General features: G+C 46.7%; 1 protein-coding gene across 4 annotated transcripts in view; it reads right to left on the bottom strand.

The window, feature by feature from the left end:
* HIPK2 (homeodomain interacting protein kinase 2) overlaps positions 1-599 on the bottom strand; it is a 130,873-nt gene extending 130,274 nt beyond the window's left edge. For all 4 annotated transcript variants that reach the window (XM_048944971.1, XM_048945230.1, XM_048945057.1 and 1 more), the window contains exon 1: positions 350-599. In XM_048944971.1, the coding sequence (XP_048800928.1) occupies positions 350-368 (19 nt within the window). In that variant the 5' untranslated portion in view covers positions 369-599. The remainder of the gene's footprint in view (positions 1-349) is intronic.
* Positions 600-19,776: the final 19,177 nt, after the last annotated feature.

Here is a 19,776-nt window from a genome sequence, read left to right as displayed (position 1 = left end):
GCACTCGGGTCCCCCCGGTGACAGCGGCCGCCCGCAGCCCCGTGCCCTGCCCAGGGCAATCCACGAAGGGGGCAACTCTCGAAGGGAGCGATGGAGCGGGGCGGCCGGTGCCGGGAGCCGGAGCCGCGCCGAGCAGCACACGGCAGGCGCAGGGCGAGCTCCGGCCGCCTCATTGTTCTGCGCGGCACCGGCACCGACTTCGCCCACCGCCCCCCACCGGGGGCCGGGCGCCCGGGACCGCCGGGCTCGGGGGGGGCCGCGCCTCGCCCCGCTCCCCGCCGGGTGCAGCCTGCCCGCAGCCTGCTGGGCTCTGCGGGGACCCCGAGCCCGCGGGGCGAGGATCGCTTACCTTCGTACATGGGGGCCATCGGTGCAAGGACGCCTGTTATTCATGGCAACGCCGCCACGAACGACGCGAGATCGCAGCCCCCCAAACTCAACACACATCTGCCATCTTGAGCGGGTGTCTCTCGGCGGAGGCGAAGCTGCCGCCTGCCTTCTGCATCGCTGCCCGCCTCAGCGCGGGGGGAGCCGGGCACATCCAGCCCCGCTCGCTGCCGGCCCTCCGACGCGGCCGGGGCGGGCGAGCGGGCGGGGGGCGGCGGCGCCGGGCCGGGCCGGGCCAGGCCGGGGCGAGGCGCGGGGCCGGGCAGGGGCGGCGGGCGGCGGGGCCCCCCCGGCTCGGGACGGCGGCGCTGGGGAGGGAGGGAAGGAGGGAAGGAGAGAGGGAGGGAGGGAAGCAGGAGGGAGGGAGGGAGAGAGGGAGGGAGGGAAGGAGGGGGGCTGGCGCCGTGCCCCCGCTCTCAGCGCGGCATGGCTGCGTCTGCCGGGGCGCCTGCAAAAGTTGCACTGGGGGCGAGAGGAAGGGAGAGAGAGACGGAGGGAGAGAGAGGGAAAGGGAGACGGAGAGGAGGGAAGGAAAAAAAAAAAAAAAGGAAAAAAAAAAAAAAAAAAAAAGCAAGGGAAGGGAGTTTGCAAATAATCAAGCGCCGATGGCACTGATCGCGGCTTCCCAGAAGGAGAGGCAGCGAGCGAGAGAAACCCTCTGCTGAGATTATGTGGGATCTTGTTTAACAACACATTTCAATCAGGAGAAAAAAGGAACAGTCAACAGAAGTTGGTGAAACACTTCTGTCTTCCCCCCTCCTCTTTATAGAAAAGAGAGGAGGAAAAAAAATAAAAAAGGCAGCTGATTGAAGCTGTGCAATTCACTGGCTGTGGGGATCATATAATTTGAGCTCATGTTTTACAATAGCGCGGAAAATTCCTACCTCTCCCCCTCTCCCCAAATAAATCTTCTATTCCCTCAAGGCATTTCACAATCTGGTTCACCGAGAAAAGTTCCAATTTTTTCCTTTTTTTTTTTTTAATTTAGTTTGCTTGCAGTGTAAATATTTAGCGGATGCATTTAAAATAAACATACGTTGTTGCTTCTAGGATTTGGGTTATGATTTTGTGTTGTGTTTTTTTTGGTTTTGTTTTTTTTTTAAGAAAACCAACACAACAGAACCACATCAAAGAAGTGTTTTCTTACTGAGATTGACAGCCACTGCCGCCCCTCCACTCCCCATTTTTCTCCCTCTTTCAGCTCCTGCTGTAGGAGCACCAACCCAACCCGATGAGCATCTTTTTTGCCAGTTCATATGAGAAAGCCGTAGGTAAAGCCACACTATCCAGAACCCTTTTTCCTGAAGGTGGCTTTGCAGAGGAACGTGAGCAGCCAGGTAACGTGACACAAGCGGGGACACAAGACACAGCAGCAGAGCCTCTGACAAAGGCGGGGACAAAACCTGGGGCTGTGATCCCGCGCTGAGTCCAGCATGGAGCTCCTCTCAGAGAGCAGCCTGGGACCAAAACAGGGGGGATGGCCTGGCTTTGTGCCCGCTGTCGTGGCTGCTCAACACGCTGCCACTCACTGCTGCTGGGGCCAACCCAGACCTCTCCTACTGCAGGATAGGCAGTGCTGGATGCGCTGTGCTTTGCTTGTCTCAAGGAGGAGGAGCACAGTAACTTTTATTGAGGGATTTAATGAGATTCGGGGGTGCTCAGAACAACAGATTGAAGTGAACTAGGTAGAAAACTGTGCCTGTTGGCCCATAGAGCTGGATGACTGGATGACATGACCCCTGGACTCTCGTGGGTCCTGTTGTGTGCAAGGCATCATCTGCTTTCTGCATGGTTTTTCCTCTTCCTGGAATAACACAGAGGCTGCCTCACTGCCCACGAGTGCTGTGTTTGTGACAGGAAGGTGAGGATGTGCCAGAAGCACTGAGGTGCAGTAGGAGGGCAAGTGGAGGTGCTGGGCCAGCACTGGAGGGCTGCGTACAGCAGAGGGAGCAAAGCCTGCTGTGGGCCCAGCATGCTTCATTTGGAGGGTGATCTCCAGACCCAACAGTTCCAAATCTAGGAAAGAAATAGAGCTGTCTGCACTTGGACCACTGAGGAGTCCAGAACTGGAGGGCGAGCAATGGGTGCAGTATTGAAATTGCTTCTTTCTTCTCTTTTCCTGAGCCATGCAGACCCTCAGACTTCACCTCTTCCCATTTCCCTGAACCACATTTCTGGTCATTGTAATTCTGCACTTCTCTCATCTCCTGTGATTGAGGATATTTTCTGCTTTTCAAGGCCGCTGATGCTTACAATCCCAGCCTGCCTCCTTGCCCTTGATCAGAGCAGCAGCCGTGGAGCCCTATTTCAGAGCCATGCAGAAGATGTGGAAAAGTATCAGAAAACAGCAGGGGACAAAAACACAGTGGAGGAGCAGGAGATTGAAGGAACCACCCTCCTTCCTCATCATTGTGTTTTGCTGCAGCATGGCTTCAGGCCACACATCAGCTTTGTTTTCCTCACCTGCAAAACAGGAGCGGTGGTCCCTGCCACATGAAGATGTGCTGATGTTTCCTCTACTCTGCCCTCTCTGTTTTACCCTAAACTATCCTGTAGCCATTGCACCTGTGCTAAACTTCACTTTCAGGACTTCCTTTCTGTTGCCTGGGCATGGACAAGGTGCCTTCTCTCCCTCTGCTGGCTGGTGGAGTATGGAGGAAGATACTGGAACAGCCAGACCTGTGTATGATGTACCCGAATAGGTGCTGGAGCTGCTTGGCTCCACAGCATGGGCCATTCTATCTCTGCTAGGGCGAGATGCTACAATGGAGTGGACTGTACAGCTGGCCCAGGACAGAAATTCCCATCTTCAGATTCAGTAATCCCATCAAGTTCACAGATGCTTATCTGTTGATAACAATAGGAAAGCCAACAGAGATATTTTCACCACCCTGGACCACTCTATACATATGTTTAAATGCAAAGTGAGAGCCTTCTTCAGAGAACATTTGGGACGCGTGGTTTCGAGCGGGGATACAATACCTTGCTGCACTTTGCCATTGCTCTGTGCAATGCACGCAGGAGATGTCCCTGCTCTGCCACCTTCCTTCCATCCTCCCTAAACAGAGCAGCCACATGAGGACATTTTCCTTGGTCATTTAGACCCCACCTGGGTCAGACTGCTCAGAGGATGAATGCTCCTGGCCACCCTTCTGGTGCAGGAGGGATCATTGCCCACACTGTGAGTGTCTGCGACCAACAGAACATGGCATCAAAATTTTCAGTCCACTGAGTCTTTCCCACCCCAGTATTTCTGAGCATTTCTTCTCTTTGACCACTTCCCTTGGGAGAGGACAGGAGGCGGTGCTGGAGAAGCACAGTTCACTGTTTCATCATTCAGTTTTTCACTTCTCCATTTACATACATAAGCCTACCATAAACACTTGTGGCTAATGGACAAGTACACAGCATTCTCATAAACTATCAGAGAATGCCGTACACCACCCATGCAGCTCCGCCAGCTATGTCCTCTGTGAGTCATGGGCAGCAGCGGCACTGAGCAAGCAGGGGACAGTAGGGTGGCCTTTGCACAAGTCACCCTTTCCTATTTCCTCCCTACATAGGCAAACCTTAGTGACCTTGGGCAAGTTGCTCTCTCCTGCAGAAAGGCATATGGTGCTTGACTAGCATGTCCTGGGGGCTGTTGGTAGGGAGCAGAGCTTCTACATACAACTGCAGTAAAGCAATGGGAGTTGCTTGTTGTTTTTTTTTTTTTTTTTCTGGAAATGGTGATTTGAGATTTTTCTTCCAGTGTTTTTTTTCCTTTTTTTTTTCTTTTTTTTTTTTTTTCTTTTTTTTCTTCTCTGTTTTTGAAGTTAATATCAATTTTGGAAGGCAAGTGAGCTTTGAAGTGGCTGATGGGCATCATGCTGCGAGATGCACCCTTCCCTGTCTCTTGTGCAGACACAAGGTGCCCTTTGTTCTCTCAAACACTGCTGTGGGATTCCCTCCTCTCCATCACTGCCCCTGTGATTTATTCCTCTTCCTCTTAAAGAAAAGTGAAGAAGTCTGAGAGCGTCTGTGGCATCCAGCTTTCTCAGCCCATTGTCACAGTCAAGGCACAGAATCACAAAATCACAGAATTTTAGGGGTTGGAAGGGACATAGAGAGATCACTGAGCACAACCCCCTGCTAAAGCACATTCCCTACAGTAGGTAGCACAGAAAGCATCCAGGCAGGTCTTGAATATCTCTAGAGAAGGAGAATCCACAACCTTTCTGGGCAGTCTGTTCAAAACCATTCAGTGCATTTTTTTCTTCAGAAAGATTCAGCATTAAAAATATTCCAACACAAAGCTGTAATGTACATTTAAAAAAGAAAAAGTAAAAGAGAAAGTCTCTAAGCACAGAGAGTGTGCAACTCCCTGTCAGTAAGAACCTTTAATATCTTTTTGCCTTCGTGGAGGAGCTGGAAGGCATCATTTTGTTAAAGAGAATCAGGCCCCAAATCTTTCACATTAAGCAAAGCAAAATATTTTTGTAAACATCAGGGGAAGGTTTCCCAGTGAAATAGACACAGATGTTTTCTTTTTAAATGTAAATCAGTGCGGGAACGGACAGTTTAATTAAAAGGAAAATTATTAGGTAAGTGCTGAGGGAATCTACTTTATTTGCAGGGTACACTCACATATTTTTACTGGTGAGTCAATGGCAGTTTTTAATTTCTTTCTACCTAAGACAATCAGTCCAGAGACTAGCCACTGTAATATGGAGTTCTGAGGGAAGGTTTTTTTCATGGATAGCAGGAATGCCTGCTCCATGTGCAAGCTGTGGGGTCTCATGCAGCCAGCAATGGTGGGTCCATTTCCAGCCTTATATCTCTGCTTATCTTAAGGTAATGCTTTGCAGATGCTACATCCATCAAGGTATCACTTGGAGAAGAGAAGGCTTGAGGGAGACCTTGTTGCAGCCTTCCAGTACATGAAGTGAGACAGGAAGGGGACCAACTTTTCATATGGTCTAATAGGAGCAGAACAAGAATGGCTTTAAACTAAAAGGGAGAAGGTTAGATGTTAGGTGGAAATTCTTTACTCAGAGGGCAGTGAGGCACTGGCACAGCTGCCCAGAGAAGCTGTGGGTGCCCCATCCCTGGAGGTGCTCAAGGACAGGTTGGATGGGGCCCCCTGGGCAGCCTGAGCTGCTGGGCGGCAGCCCTGTCCATGGCAGGGGATTGAGACTGGCTGGGCTTTAAAAGTCCTTTCCAACTTAAGCCATTCTGTGATTCTATGAAAACCCCATCTTTTGTGACTGGGATCTGGGGACACTGCTGGTGCCACACAAAGCCACTTATGCTTCCTGCTGGAAGGGCTGCTGGGGCTGTGAGGCTGAATTGCTGTGCACCCTCCTGCTGCTTGGCCACTTGGCTCCACTTCTCTCCAAGCCACCAGGCCTCTGTGTGCAGCAAGGCCTGGTCCCTGGGCTGAGCCTTAAGAGGAGCTGCTTGCCCTCTGGCCTCTGCAGTGCTCAGGCCTCCAGACCAGGTTTTGACTAGGTTCTGACTAGGCCAAAAGCAGCGGGCACAGTGTTCTGGGACTACAGCAGCTCGTTTCTGAGAAAATGCTCTTATCTTTGAACACACATGGAAAATATGTTGTGTGCTTAAGTGGGCTGGGGGCTGATGGCCCTGTCATGGCTGCAGGCTGGTAAAACTTCAGCAAGTTCAGCATTGCACCCTTGACGAAGGCAGCATGCTGAAGAGCAAGACAGATCATAGAATCACAGAAACATTACGTTTGGAAAAGACTTCTAAGATCATCAAATTCAACCATCAATTCCCCATCACCATGCCCATTAACCTCGTCCCTCACGGCAGGGAGGTGAGGTGACAGCACGCAGCCCAGCCACTGCCCTGGGGCAGGCAGGGATCTGGGTCACCTCAGCCACATCTGAGCAGTGCACTGTTGAACCTTCCTTCCCCCCAGGAGTATCGCTGAAATAAATGCCCTAAAAACGATGTGGCCTCTGCATTTGAGGGGTTAAATGCAATTTTCCATCCTCTAGCTTTTGCATTTGGCTCAGGTATTGTTGGCAGAGTCTTGGATCCTTTTCTTCTTATTAAAAAAAAAAAAAAAAAAACACTTTAAAATAATAAAAAAAGTGCTTATCAGATAATGAAATTCTAGCTGTGGTCAAGTCTTTCAAACAGCCAGGGCCATGATTTAATTGGAAGTAATTATAGCCTTTTCTGAAGTATAATTTTTAGGGTATTTTTTCCCCTGACATTTGCAGTGTGGAAATTAAAAATAAAGCAATGTCAGAATCACGAGATTTCAATCTGTCTTCAGACAATAATGTGGGCTGGTGTGTCAGGGGTTTGTCCTTGGCAAGAAGGAGGAAAAATTCACTAAAGAAAATTCTCCTGGTGAAAATAGTCGTACGTTTTCTGTGCTCCGAAATTCCTGAGAGACTGCTGTCTCCCAGAGCTCTCTAGAAATCCTCCTACCTCAGCTGCAGAGGGAAAGGGCACATCAGTACCTAACTCCTGAGAGCACTGCATTTGCGATGCAGACTTGGTTAATTATTCCACGGTTAAGGCTGTGTTAAGAGACAGGCTTAGCACAAGAAAAAAAAATCCCCATCCTACACAGCAAAGATGAATGTAGTCCTTATATCCTTGCTCAAAAAAGCTCAGTGTGTAGAAAGTTATTTCCACATTTTTTTCCCCCTAATATTGCCCCATTTTTTAAAAAAATATTTTTTGAAGTGATGATCTTCTAAATTTTGCTCTGGTTACTCTTAGTAACTCCTTGGCTTTTTTTTTTTTTTTTTTTCTTTTTTTTCTTGTGAAACCACCAGCACGTCCCATAAAATCCACCTCATACACTCCCTGCTACACAAAGTTCCTCCCTAGTGGGAGGGATGGTTCCTGCCAGTTCAGCCTTGCTGATGGCTGGTGGCATCAGCAGGGCCCCATGCACAGCTACGTGTGTCCCTAACTCTATGGAAGGGCAATTCAGCCAGGCTTTGAATAATCTCTGTAGAGGTGAGCGTGCATGAAGAAGCTTACTGCACTCCAAGCCCCATGCTTCTGCATCTGAAATTTTAGACTTAATACCTATTTTAAATCCATTCTTGAACACCAGTCAAAGGAAGAAACGATCTCAGATTAAAAGAGCAATGTAGAAAAAAAATCTCACTGGGAGCAGGTTGTGATTACAGCATTGTACAGTGCGCCGCAGAAGACTGGTGTGAGGGATTCTCTGTTCTGCACGGCCAGAGATGATCTTCCACATTTCAGGGACAAGGCTATATGTTCTCAATTGCTTCCAATCCATGAGTTGCAGAGAGCTGCTGAAGATATTCAGGAAGGCAACTGCTTTTTCCAAGTTAAGGATGGGATTTACCTTTATTTGAATATTTAATATCGATCATCTGTATTTCTTGCTCACATCTTAGCAAAAGCCAAACTGGCCATGAAGTCCATCACTGTTATCAATGATGTATCCATACAACTGCCTTGGTCTTGCACAGCTCGGTTAGCCACAGCCTGTGACTATGGCTTCAAAATTTGTGCTGAGGACATCTCATCCTGAGACCCTGTTGCCCACTCACTTCTATTCTAAGAGAACAAAATAAATATTTACTGCTTCTCATAATAACATCCAGCCACACTCATCCTCGCCACTGCATAACAGCTCATTTAATTGAAATAAGAATATAAGTAAACTGTTTGTCAAGGCAGTTTATTAGGAAAAGCATTGCTGTGTCAGGAGCTCCCTCACTGTGAGGAATGCTGTGTTGTCTCTCTTAATATTTAATGCCATTTTAATATTTCCCAGTTAGGAGCTGAGGCTACAGACTAAAGGCCAAGCATGACAAAATGGGGAGGAAGCGTGAGGCAAACTCACAAAGTGAGGTCAGCAAAGCTCCCTGATGTGCTTGGTAGCTGAGTGAACAACAGTTCTGCTGCTTCCTGAGGGGCTGTGCCACCCCATGGCCCTCCATCTGCCACTTCACCTGAGATCTATGGGTATGGCCTGTCCTTACTCAGAAGGGCACTGCAAAGCTTTGGGGCCCCATCCGGTGGCTGGGGAGCTGAGAAGCCCAGGCTTCCTATGACAAACCAATTTGTCTTTGCCATTTCACTCCTTGTGGACTAAATAATCAACCACTGCTATCAACTACTGAACTTCTCTGCTAGAGCCTTAGTTCCTGTGCTGCACCCTGGGGCTGTTCCCAGCAGTGATGCCCAGCTCAGGCTGCTCCTCACTGTGGAGGTCTCTTCAGAGAGCCTTTTGAAACAGCTGCAAAATAAACTCTACTTTTTCCAAACATCACTAGACAGTTTAAGAATAATTACATGAACTTTATAATCAGCCAAACCAGCACAGGCATCCACCTGGCCTGCACGTAGCATTTGTGAGTAATTGTACATAAAGGGCAGGTACTCTCGAACTTAGTGCACAAACAGCTACAGGAGGAGGGCCCTATTATAAATAAAATTTCCTTAGTTGTCACTTTGGTGTCTCTGATGTCCCACGCATTCAAATGCTGAGACTGATTCATTTAATCTTACTCTAAACCAGCAAGCAACAGAGGCAGTTTCCTGACAGTTGCTTAAAAAAAAATGTATCTGAGCTCTCTTAAACTGTGTTCCCTTGTATTATATTTAGACATCGTGATTAGAGAAGCTGCCACACTATGCTTTCACTTGAAGGAAGAAGCTAAGGCTGGAAGCAGTGGGAAGCAGTGCTAGGGACCAATTCAGGCTCTGGGTCGGCGTCTGGAAGCTCATGCTGCCTGCTTCCCCAGTGCCGCCAGCCTTGGGAAACCTGAGGTCTCAAATAAGTGCAGCATTATTTACAGTAATGAGGCTGCTGGCAAGGGTGGAGGCAGTGAGAGACTTAGCGGCTGCTCTCATTTGTGTTAGCAGTATCAGCTGAGCAGTGCTGGTGGCCCTTCCTTCTCTGCTCCCTCTTTCAACCCCCTCAAACCTTGTCAGAGGCTGAGATGCAAAATCTGGACACTCCTGTCATACGAACAAGGGTTATGTATACTTGTGCCACTGCAAAGCAGATTACGATGACTTTGCTTCATGTGTTTTACTCTAATGAAGTCAGTGGAGGTTTCAACAAATAAATGTTTCAACACAGACACAAACTTGACATGCAGCTCTGCTCTTCACAACAGCTGATACCTAAAAGAATACCTGAATGCTCTGCTTTTGCTAAATGGATGTGGTAGATGGTAAGCAGGACATGAGCCAACCACATCCTTGGCTGCATCAAAAGCAGCATGGCCAGCAGGTCAGGGAGGGGATCCTGCCCCTCTGCTCTGCACTGGTGAGGCCTCACCTGGAGTTCTGCATCCAGATGTGGAGTCCTTGGTATAGGAGAGACATGGATATATTGGATAGCGTCCAGCAAGCCTTTCAATATCTAAAGGGAGGGCTGTAAGAAAAGAGACAGACTCTCTAGCAGAGTCTGTTGTAATAGAACAAGGGGAAATAGCATCAAACTAGAAGAGGAGAGATTTAGATTGGACATAAGGAAGAAGTATTTTACAATAAGGGTTGTGAGGTGCCAGAACAGGTTGCCTGGAGAGTTGGTGGATGTCCCAACCTTGCAGACATCTGAGCAAGGTAGGCAGGATGGGTCTCTGAGCATTCTGATCTTGCTGTAATTGCAGGGGAATTGGACTAGCAGACCTTAAAAGGTGCCTTCCCAGCCAAACAATTCTATGTTTCTATGATCTGTGCTTTTTGTTAACCTGTAATACATACTATTTTGGAAACCAGTGGAATTCAAATGCTGAATGGAAAGGTGGGTTTTTCCTATCAGCCATTTGCTAGTTTTTCAAGTTTGTGTTTTTCCCTTCTCCTCTAGCTAATCTATGGATATCTGTTAATTTGTTATTGCTTCCCAATACCCTCATTTGCTAAAATAAAATCTATGCTTTTAGTTTAGGACACACATAGAAAACTTGAGGTTCTGCTTCAAGATCTTAATTTTAGTCCAAATATGATCAGCTTATCATTCTTTTAGGATCTGCTATAATCATTCTCTCTCAGATAAAAACATCACACTAGGAGCTTTCTATCATCAGTCTCTAGAGAGAGTCAAGAAAATTCTTAGAAACTTGAAGGTGACTTTTCTGTGAAACCGTCTCAATGTATTTCCAAAAATACATCATAATTTGGAATCTTCTCCTCACCCTCAGTAGAGATCACAGAGATTCCAGAAAAAAAAAATAAATAACCCCTATGCATTCCTAGGAGCTGCGCCTTTAGCTGTAACAAATCAATCAAGTACCCTTTTATCAGCCAGATATAAATTGACTTGAGGCATTCTGAAGCCTTAGGCTTGTATAAGACTTCTGGTGTAGGCTTTATTTCCATGAAGAAGTTTGACTCTGGAGGAAGACTTCTGTTTTTGAATAGTGTATTTTCCATCCACTTGTTATTTTCACTTTCAAGCTTGCTTAGCCAGTTGAGTATGAAAGACTTGTTATTGCTTCCTAGCGGCAAGATTATCTGTTGATGGTATTTATGGGGTGCTAATTACTATCTGTCACCAGTATTTATGAGGTTCCAATTGCTGCAGTATCTAGGCGCCAGGTACAATATTGAGATAAGCACAAATGTTACTGAACATGGACTCTGCTCTTCCCATCCTAGCGGCTGGCCCCCTTCACTTTTCTTTGTCCCCTCCTCCGCCTCCCTTTTGTATTTGTGAGGAATCTACAGAAAGGTGAATTTTGCACTCTGCTCCAAAAACAGTTGCAGCTTTTGACCTCACCCTACTGGGGCCCCAGAGCCCTTAGCCCCAGACTTCTGACTCCTGAAAACTTCTCCCATCATAAAAAACAGAGTCAGCTGAAGTTATGACAGGTCCCTACAGGAGTATTTCTGGACCATAGTTATGAATGTTCAGTAACAGAGATACTCACAGATTATGTGGGATCACTTGGCTACAGCTTCTGCTCTCGTTTTGGCTAGGAAGATTAGCAGTGATGCTGCAAGGGGATCATGGAGTGGAAATCCCAGGGGACAACTCATGCAGAGAAGTTTGAGAAGTGCAGCAGAGGGAACACGCTCCTGCTGCTGGGTGACTCAAAGAACTGATGTGGTGTGCACCAGGAGCAGAGCCCTCAGCATTCTCAGATGTCACTTGGGTATATCTTGCTTGCAGAACGTACAAAGAAAATGCTTGTCATAATCATAGAATGGGTTAGGATGGAAGCAATCTGAAAGCCCACAAAGATCCAATATTCTACCACGGGCACCCACTAGCTCAGACTGCCCAGGGCCCATCCTAGATAGGTCTTGAATGCCTCCAGGAATGGGGCACCCACAGCTTCTCTGGGAAACCTGTACCAGTGCCTCACCACCCTCCAAGTAAAGAATTTCTACCTAACATCTAACCTCCCTTCTTTTAGTTTAAAGCCATTTTCCCTATCTTGTCACTATCAGACCATGTAAAAACTCAGTCCCCTCCTGCTTATAAGCTCCCTTCATGTTCTGGAAGGCCACAGTGAGTTTTCCCTGTGGCTTTCTCCAAACTGAACAAGCCCAACTCCCTCCTCCCCCATAGGAGAGCTGATAGGAGTCCTCTGATCATCCTCATAGCCCTCCTCTGGACCCACCCCAACAGTCCCACAACTATCTTGTGCTGGGGACCTCAGGCCTGGATGAAGTAATCCAGCAGGTCCTCACAATGGCAGAGCAGGAGACAATCCCCTCCCTTGCCCTGCTGCCATCCCTCTTTTGATGCAGCCCAGGATACAGTTGGCCTTCTGGCTGCAGGCACATGTTGTTTGCCTTTAGGATGCTTTTTGAAATCCAGCAAACTGTAGCAACTGGGACAGCTGACATCAAACCAGGCATTACTTCCATATCTTTGCAGGGTTACAGAGGGTACCCTGGTCACAGGCCAATGAAATCTTTGAACTCTAAGATGCTGAGTTGCCTAGAAGCAAGCAGAAAGCTGTAGGAGCCTGACTGCTGTTCACATGAAGAATTTCTTCTGGCTGTTGGTGGTAAAGTTTGCTGCTTGGACAAAGTAGAGCCTTTGCTCAACTTGGTCAGGTTGCTCAAAGAAAACCTGACCAACAGCTGTGGCCAGAGACAGTCTGAGCTTGATTCTGAGAAAAACACCTACCTCAGACTTCCTGTCTACCACTACAGAGAAATTAAAATGATCCCATACGAAGGTGAGATGAGATGAAAAAATGAAATCACAGTTGCAGCTAGCTCCTAAGTGGAATGGGCATCAAGTTTTTTAATGTGGATATAGAAGGGGCATATGTTGTTTCTATTATTATCCAGCTATGGGAGAGAAGAGGGAAATTTACTTACAACCTCAGAATAAAGTGTTCAAAACACAGTTGGAAAACCTGTGAAGTTCTTAAAAAAACAAAAAGGATACTGAAATGAAATATCTGTGAAGATTTTTTTCCCTGCTTGTTGAACAGCCCTATTGGTTCTAATTGCTGTCCAAGGACAGTCAGAAAATCCTTCAACATGCAGAAGAATTATGCCCTCAGTATGTGCTGCTTGTAGGACAGCAACCCCAAGAGATGCTGAAAATGCAAAAACAAGGAAGGTGTCTGAACTCAGATTTATCTCCTGAGTACCCTTAAAGCTATTTGCTTACCCTCAAATTTTCTGGAATGCAATGTTCTAAGTATCAGTAATTATGCAAAGACTTTTCCTTTATGTATCACCATTTGCTCAAGAACTCCAGCCCATTACCCTAACAGCAGTGACGTGCTTTGCCACAGCTCTTTGAAGCAGGTACCATGATGCTGCAGGCTTTGCTCCCCAGCAGAAGAAGGGCAGCACAGTGATGACGCAGGGCTGCCTTCATCTACCTCGCTCTCACAAGGTGCTTGTGCCCATCCTGCTACGCTCCCGCCTGACTTTCTGCTCTCAAAACCAAGCCATTCCAGCTGATTCTCAGCTTGGAAGAGCACCCTTCATTTTGTTAATGATGCAGAGGGCACAGGTTTTCCAGCACCCAACACCCAGCACCCAGTCTGCACACAAAGTGCTGTGGGCTGCTGGAGCTGGGCTGTGTGACGCCAGTAGGTTTGCAGGGCTGGAGTCAGGTTACGCTGGCTCTGAAGGAGCAGGCAGCAGCTTCCAAGGGAAAATACATGTCCACGTAAATAAAGAGGGAAATAATTATGAGTGACTAATTAACTGAGCAGAAGTAAAATCGGAAAGCAGAAGCAAGACTGAAAGGCAGAAGGAAAAGAGGGGTGCCTGAGTCTTTCTGTAGACGCAGGTTTGCATTTTGCCTCTAAAGAAATAGGGAAGAAATGTAAATACGTATTTAGGAGGAAAAAAATTAACATGAGAAATGTGAAGTGCTTTCATGAGAAAGCCACTGAAAGGATAGAGCTGTAAAGGCACGAATCCAAATATCAACACTTGTTCCTTTAACAAAAAAAGAAATAGTAATTTGTTTATCACAGAGCGAGAGTGAACTTTACAGAAAGCACTGAAGGCCGGTTCTGGGAATCGTTTACCTTGTTAGCATTGCTCTAGTCACTGGGTAGCACAGCTGAGGCAGTTATCCCAAGTATTTTTTATTCCAATAAGTATTGCGTTCCTTTCTTCTCAGCACGACTCTGCTGTAGCCAGGTGTATTTACTGAAAGGTGCTCACAGCTCTGAGCTGCAATGATCCTGGTCGGCCGGCCAGCAGAAGGGTGAAGCACCATTCTGTAGCAACATGCCTTTCCTCATCTGCCTCTTCATGCTTAGTAAGGAAAAACTGGGAAAAAGATAGGCCTCTGGCCTTATGGCACATCCCAAAAGCCAACAGGCATTTATGACAGCTCCCCAGATGGAAGATGTCCTCAGTTGTTCACTGGAACGGCCTCCCACCCTTTCAAACAGCAGTGCTAGTAGTGGGCAAAAGTATGGCTGCACAGAAGCAGGGCTGGCTTGCATTACACTGCCTTACGCTGCTCCTGGGCTGGGAACACAGCCTTCAACTTTCTTCTGAAAGGCTCAAGTGGAAACAAGTCTAAATATGCCTTATTCACTCAACATCACTTCACAGGGTACCTTGCATAGTCTGCTCTCTCATGTCTCTGGATGAAAGGAAATTCAGCAGGCAATTTATCATCAAATCAAAGGTACCGCTATCAAAATCATTCTGGATCGAAAAGAACGGAGTAAATTTGATCTCACTTGCAGAGATGTGTTTTGGGCAATGATAACGAGCCTCAACCAGCTGCCTCATGCTTAGTCACAGGAGGCAGCACCTGCACTGGTTTGGGTAGCAGAGCTGTTGAGTGAGGACTGGCTGGGAAAATGTAGAGAGTGGTTGAGAGACTGGGACAGAGGGGCGTGATAATGATGGGTCATGTTATGGTCCTCAGCCTGGGATGTGCAAAAGCTCCAGAGATACCATGGCTGGGCATCAGCTGCCTTTCTGCAACTCAGTTGGAGGAGAGAGGGAATGACGCTGTGGAGAGAAGACTCAGGCAATGTGATTAAAAAAATAAAGAAATAGATTATATATATGGGGCTAGAAGTATGGGAATGCAGTTTGAAGAGAGCATTTATTAGTTTAACAAGTAGAATGACAAGCATACTTCAGTGCTTCGTCTCTGCAGCTAGCACTTGGTGCTACTGCTGAAAAGGATCTGGTGTCCTTGTTCTCTCACAGGTCCCCACCAGACTCAGGTAGCCGTACTGTTCAACCCCCCTTCTCTTCCTTTCAGTTCTTCATTCCCATGCAGACCATAGGCAATACTGTACAACGTAAATCCCCTCCCCCGAACTTTCCCTCTTTAAATTGGTGTCACTGCAAAGGCATAGATTATTACTGACACTGATCCCAATTTAATCCTCCCAATAATCTGATTTTTGCAAGCCTATTTATATCTTTGAAACGACAGTGGGGCTTGAAGTGATACAAATACCTGCGTCTAAAGTACTGGTGCTATCCACACCAGCCTGCTTCAGCCTGACCCTCCAGAAGATATTGCCTTCCCCAGAACTACATGGTTAATCTCTCCCAGTATGTTGGCAGTGTCAGGTTGGTCCTTGGTTTCACATTTTGTCAATTAATTATTTTCATGCTACAGGCTTGCCCTTCGCTTTGCACTGGTAACAAGCTGAGGTCCCCAAATAAGTTTTAAAGCTCATATAAATGTAGAATTTCTTTTCCTTTGTGGATTTTTAATAACCTTCTGGTGTCTGGAAGTGATCAAGAAGTAAAGCTTTCATAGCAATGTAAGAAGTATAAACCGATTCTGGTTTGTTATTTCATCCAGCAACTTGAGAACTTTTTTTATTTTCCTGGGCTTTAAGGCGATCAGGCAGTGTTTTTTCCCATCCCCAATCTCCTTAAGAAGCTTATTAATGTTTTACACTCAAAATAAAGACAAAGCAATCTGAAAACAAAACCATACTTAGGGCTGCATATTCTAAATGTGCTTGCTGGACTATTTCCACTATTTGTAACCAATTCATTTTAATATTGCTCCTGCTTCTTGCTAGATCTGCAGAACTTCAGTTCACACATAGCCAAGGAGTAGTTCAACCAGCAGTCAGCAGGTTTGGGGTATTTTTTTTTCTTTTCACTTTTATAATTCAACACAGTGACTTGTTTATATAACCAAATCCTTTTGTTTCTCCAAGGGGGACTTGGATATTCCACTGAGCCACGACACCCATGGTAGGTGATTGTCTGTTTTTTCCAAAGCAAAGACCTCAGTTTTCAGCACAATTTACATTCCAGTAATAAATATTTAAAAGAATTATAACGGAACTGAAATAAAGAATGTCTCTTTGAAACACATACACACACTCACACACTGTCAATCGGTCTGGGGTCGCTCCCGTGCAGATGGTGCCTCTGTTCAAACCTTAAATATTTTACTTTTTCCATAAGAAAACTTGGCCACTTTGGATTTTTAATACCCCATAAAAACTTCATAAAATTCTATTCCTTACTGTCCAGCAGAACAGTCAAATATCTATGTCAAAGATATTTTCTGCAGCAGACCTCTTTCTGCCCCTAGAAAAGCATAAGACAACAGAAATTGTCTTGATTTCTAGCCGTTCTTTCTCAGATATGAGCTTTTAGGATTTTTGATCGTCTGTTTTTCCTCCAATAGGCTAAAATAAATGACAATAGGATGGTAGATTTGGAAGAAACCAAGGCCACACAACTACTTTTTGGCTTCAAAAGTGTAGCCCATTATTAAACAAATGAGCTACTGATGTACTTCTCCATTTACAAAGCCTTGTATTTGCCCCTGTGGGCATAACACCAGGTGATGTCTTAATTAATGATGGTGGAGATCATAAGTATGACATAAACAAAAGAACTGCTTTTGAAAAATAAGGAAAAGAAAATATTCCCACTCCCTTGAGGAACAATAATGAGCTGGTTTCAAAAAGCGGAATAATGAAAACCAAAAGGGAAAACAGGGAAGTATGTGGCGTAAATATTGAAGTTACCTGCAAACGCCTCTCTTTGCAAATAAGTGCATATTCTTTACAGTATGCTGTATCCTGCACAGCACTTAACATCACTCACAGGATAATCTGTCAGTCTTTATGTTTGCATCGAAGCATGCACACATTAGCGGCACCATGCCTGCATTATCTGCTAGCTGGCTGTAATGCCCACTGAGTGCTGCCTGCTGAGCAGAACCCAGAGCTGCCTTGCTACTCACGCCCCGATTGCCTCATGTCCTGACTACCTTGAGGCAGTGGGCTCTGACACATTCCTCTTCAAAGATGAAAATGCAGCCATCGGGGCTCTCCTCACCTCTATCCCCCTGTGCTATCTACAGCCATCATGAGATGGGAGCAGTGCACTGATGTGTGCCAGTCGCAGGGTGTGTTATCTCTGGCTTCTGAAGCTTGAAATGTGTAGGGTGGGTAGGAGCTGCAGAAGGACCAGCATCTCTTTGTGTCGCTAAAAAGCAAGTGAAAGAGGGCAAAGAAATGGGCGTCACAGGGAATCAGTCTTGGCTCTCCAAGGCCCTAAGGCAAGAGGGAAGGAGGGCAGGGAGTTAATATTGTCTTTTCCCATTAATTCCCATGTCCAAGGCCGAGCAGGAAAAGGGTAATTCATCTCCATTTCCACCCCCACCTCTGATTTTTCACCTTGGGAATCCGATCATTTTTAGCTCTGTAGGTTTAATTTGCTGAACTGACATGCACATATCCATCTTTCACGTTGATCCTGGTTTAAACTCAACAGAACAGTGATACGAGCAGAAAATATCCTAGTTGGCCATTACAGACAGTGACACTGAACTGGTTTGGGAGAAACAGAAGGTTAACACAGAGGTGCGGATGATCGCCATCTACCCAGAGCTCTCCATAGGCAAACTGTGAGAGAGGGAGCATGTCTGTGGGTGTGGGATGGACCCTCCAGTCAGCGGAGGAAAGCCCAGGAAGGAGCTGCCTCGAGGAAGCCACAGAATGGAGGCAGCAGGCCTCCAGCAGCTCTCACGTCCCGTGCCAGGCCTGCTCCACCTACCGGCAGGAACAAGGCGGAGCCTCCATGCCTCCTGCTGCCCACCCAGCCCGGCTAGCCCGGGCCTCCTTTCGCCTGCCCGCAATGGCCGCAGGCAGTGGATGGCGCTTCACCCCGCCCTCGGGACAAGGAACTGGTTTCCCGGCAGCTTCCCTCTGCTTTGGCGTCTAGCAGGCCATCACATCTGCTGACTGAGAAGCTGCTCTCAGGGTTCACTTGCAATCAGGCAGATCCTGGTGAAAATGCCCTCCTCAGAGGAGCATGCTGTTGAGGGTTTGCTGAGATGTGTTTAAGTGAGCTTGCTGAGGAAATTCAGGTCTTCCCAAAATATTGAAACAACACAGAAGGCCTTTGCCATGTATGCAGCTGAGTGGTTTTGCAGGCCTGACTTGCTCATTTCTGAACGAGGAGACAGGCTGGAGCCCCACAGCTTGCGTGCACAGGCTTTAAGAAAGCTCCCCTGTGCAAGATGGGGATTTTTAGCTCTGGCACCCCTGGCACTAAATCATTTTTCCTCTTGTCCTGCCTTCTGCTACTGGGAAATGGCTACACCTGGACTTTGCTTCTCTTTTCCACAGAGGAAAAGGGCTGTGTTCACCCTCCTGTGGTCCTCACAGATGGCATCTCCTCCAGCTCTGCAGTAGGGATGGCTGGGCTCACTCAGCAGCCGTTCCCTCGGTGCAGAGAAGGGCATCCCTCCAGTATCAGACTGATGTCTGCACAAAGTTGAGTCTCCAGTGGATTTCCCTGTGCCAGTGGAACAACATGAGGGTCTGGTGCTATGTTATCCACGCTTCCTCTTTATTCAGATTTTATCTGTGAATTCTTGCAAATAATAGATGACTGAGACCTTAATTGTGCTGGGAAATAGGAAGATGAAAACAGTAGACAGACCTTAGCAATTTCAATGGACTTATTCACAGTGTATTTAGTCATGCAAGTCTTTGCAGAGTCAGAGACTAACAAAGTACCTGTTGGGGTAAGTAATAATCCTGTGTGTTCACAAAAGCAGTTTAAAACAGCTCATTTATAACGAGAGACACTGCCTCAGTCAACTGAATGCTACAGAGTTCAGAACAAAGAAAAAAATAAACACAGCTCCAGCCTTAATGCCACAAGATCTTAGAAAGCAATCCATCCCAGCTTTTCTATGTCTCTGCCTTAATACAGGCATTCTTAATGTAAATTACATGCCAATGATTAATAGATTTTGTATCAATTGAACTTGAACTGAAGTCAAAAGAACACATTCTTTTCTATTCTTTTTCTTCTCTAAACCTACATTAAAAAAGATTATTCAGAACTCTTAGAATGAAAAGTGCCAGGTCAAAACTCACATTTTTCTAGTGAGTCCATGAAACCTTACTTTTCAAAGTCACATACTGTAGAATCTTAATCATCCTGGAAGGCTTATCCAGGCTATGGATTAAGTATGCAATTTGTGTGGTGCCAGCTTGTTCTGGGAGCACAGGACAAGGCACAGAGCCCTGCACAGACCTGAACTCCTCCTGGTCCAGATGAGCTCTGGCAGCATTCAGTGGCTTGGCACGAGCAGGGATGCCCTGCGTCTGCCCATCAGCCCCACAGGGTAGGTTGTCTGAGCAGTGCAGGTCCTTTGCGGTTCTGCAGCACTCCCTGGTGCCTCTGTATCATGCTCCAGGCCCTGGAAGTCTTCTTGATTTGGGAACGTGTCCATAAAGCCACACAGCTTTGGCTCAGCACGGTGTGAGAGCTAAGGAGTCTTCCTGAGTGCCATGTCTGTGCAATACAATCTCCTGCATGGCTCTTGGATTATGATTTTCCATCTAGGAAAACAACCCTTTCTCCTCCTCTACTTTGTCTCAGATAATAGAAAGCTGTTTGTATGTCCATGAGCTTAATAACTTCTGGTCTTGGAAGAACTTCTCTGGCTGGTTATACATGAACATTTTTCACATT

The sequence above is a fragment of the Lagopus muta genome, chromosome 1 (assembly GCF_023343835.1).
Source record: "Lagopus muta isolate bLagMut1 chromosome 1, bLagMut1 primary, whole genome shotgun sequence".
Lineage (NCBI taxonomy): Eukaryota > Metazoa > Chordata > Aves > Galliformes > Phasianidae > Lagopus > Lagopus muta.
The sequence above is the reverse complement of the archived record's forward strand: the minus strand, read 5'-3'. Positions and strand labels throughout refer to the sequence as shown.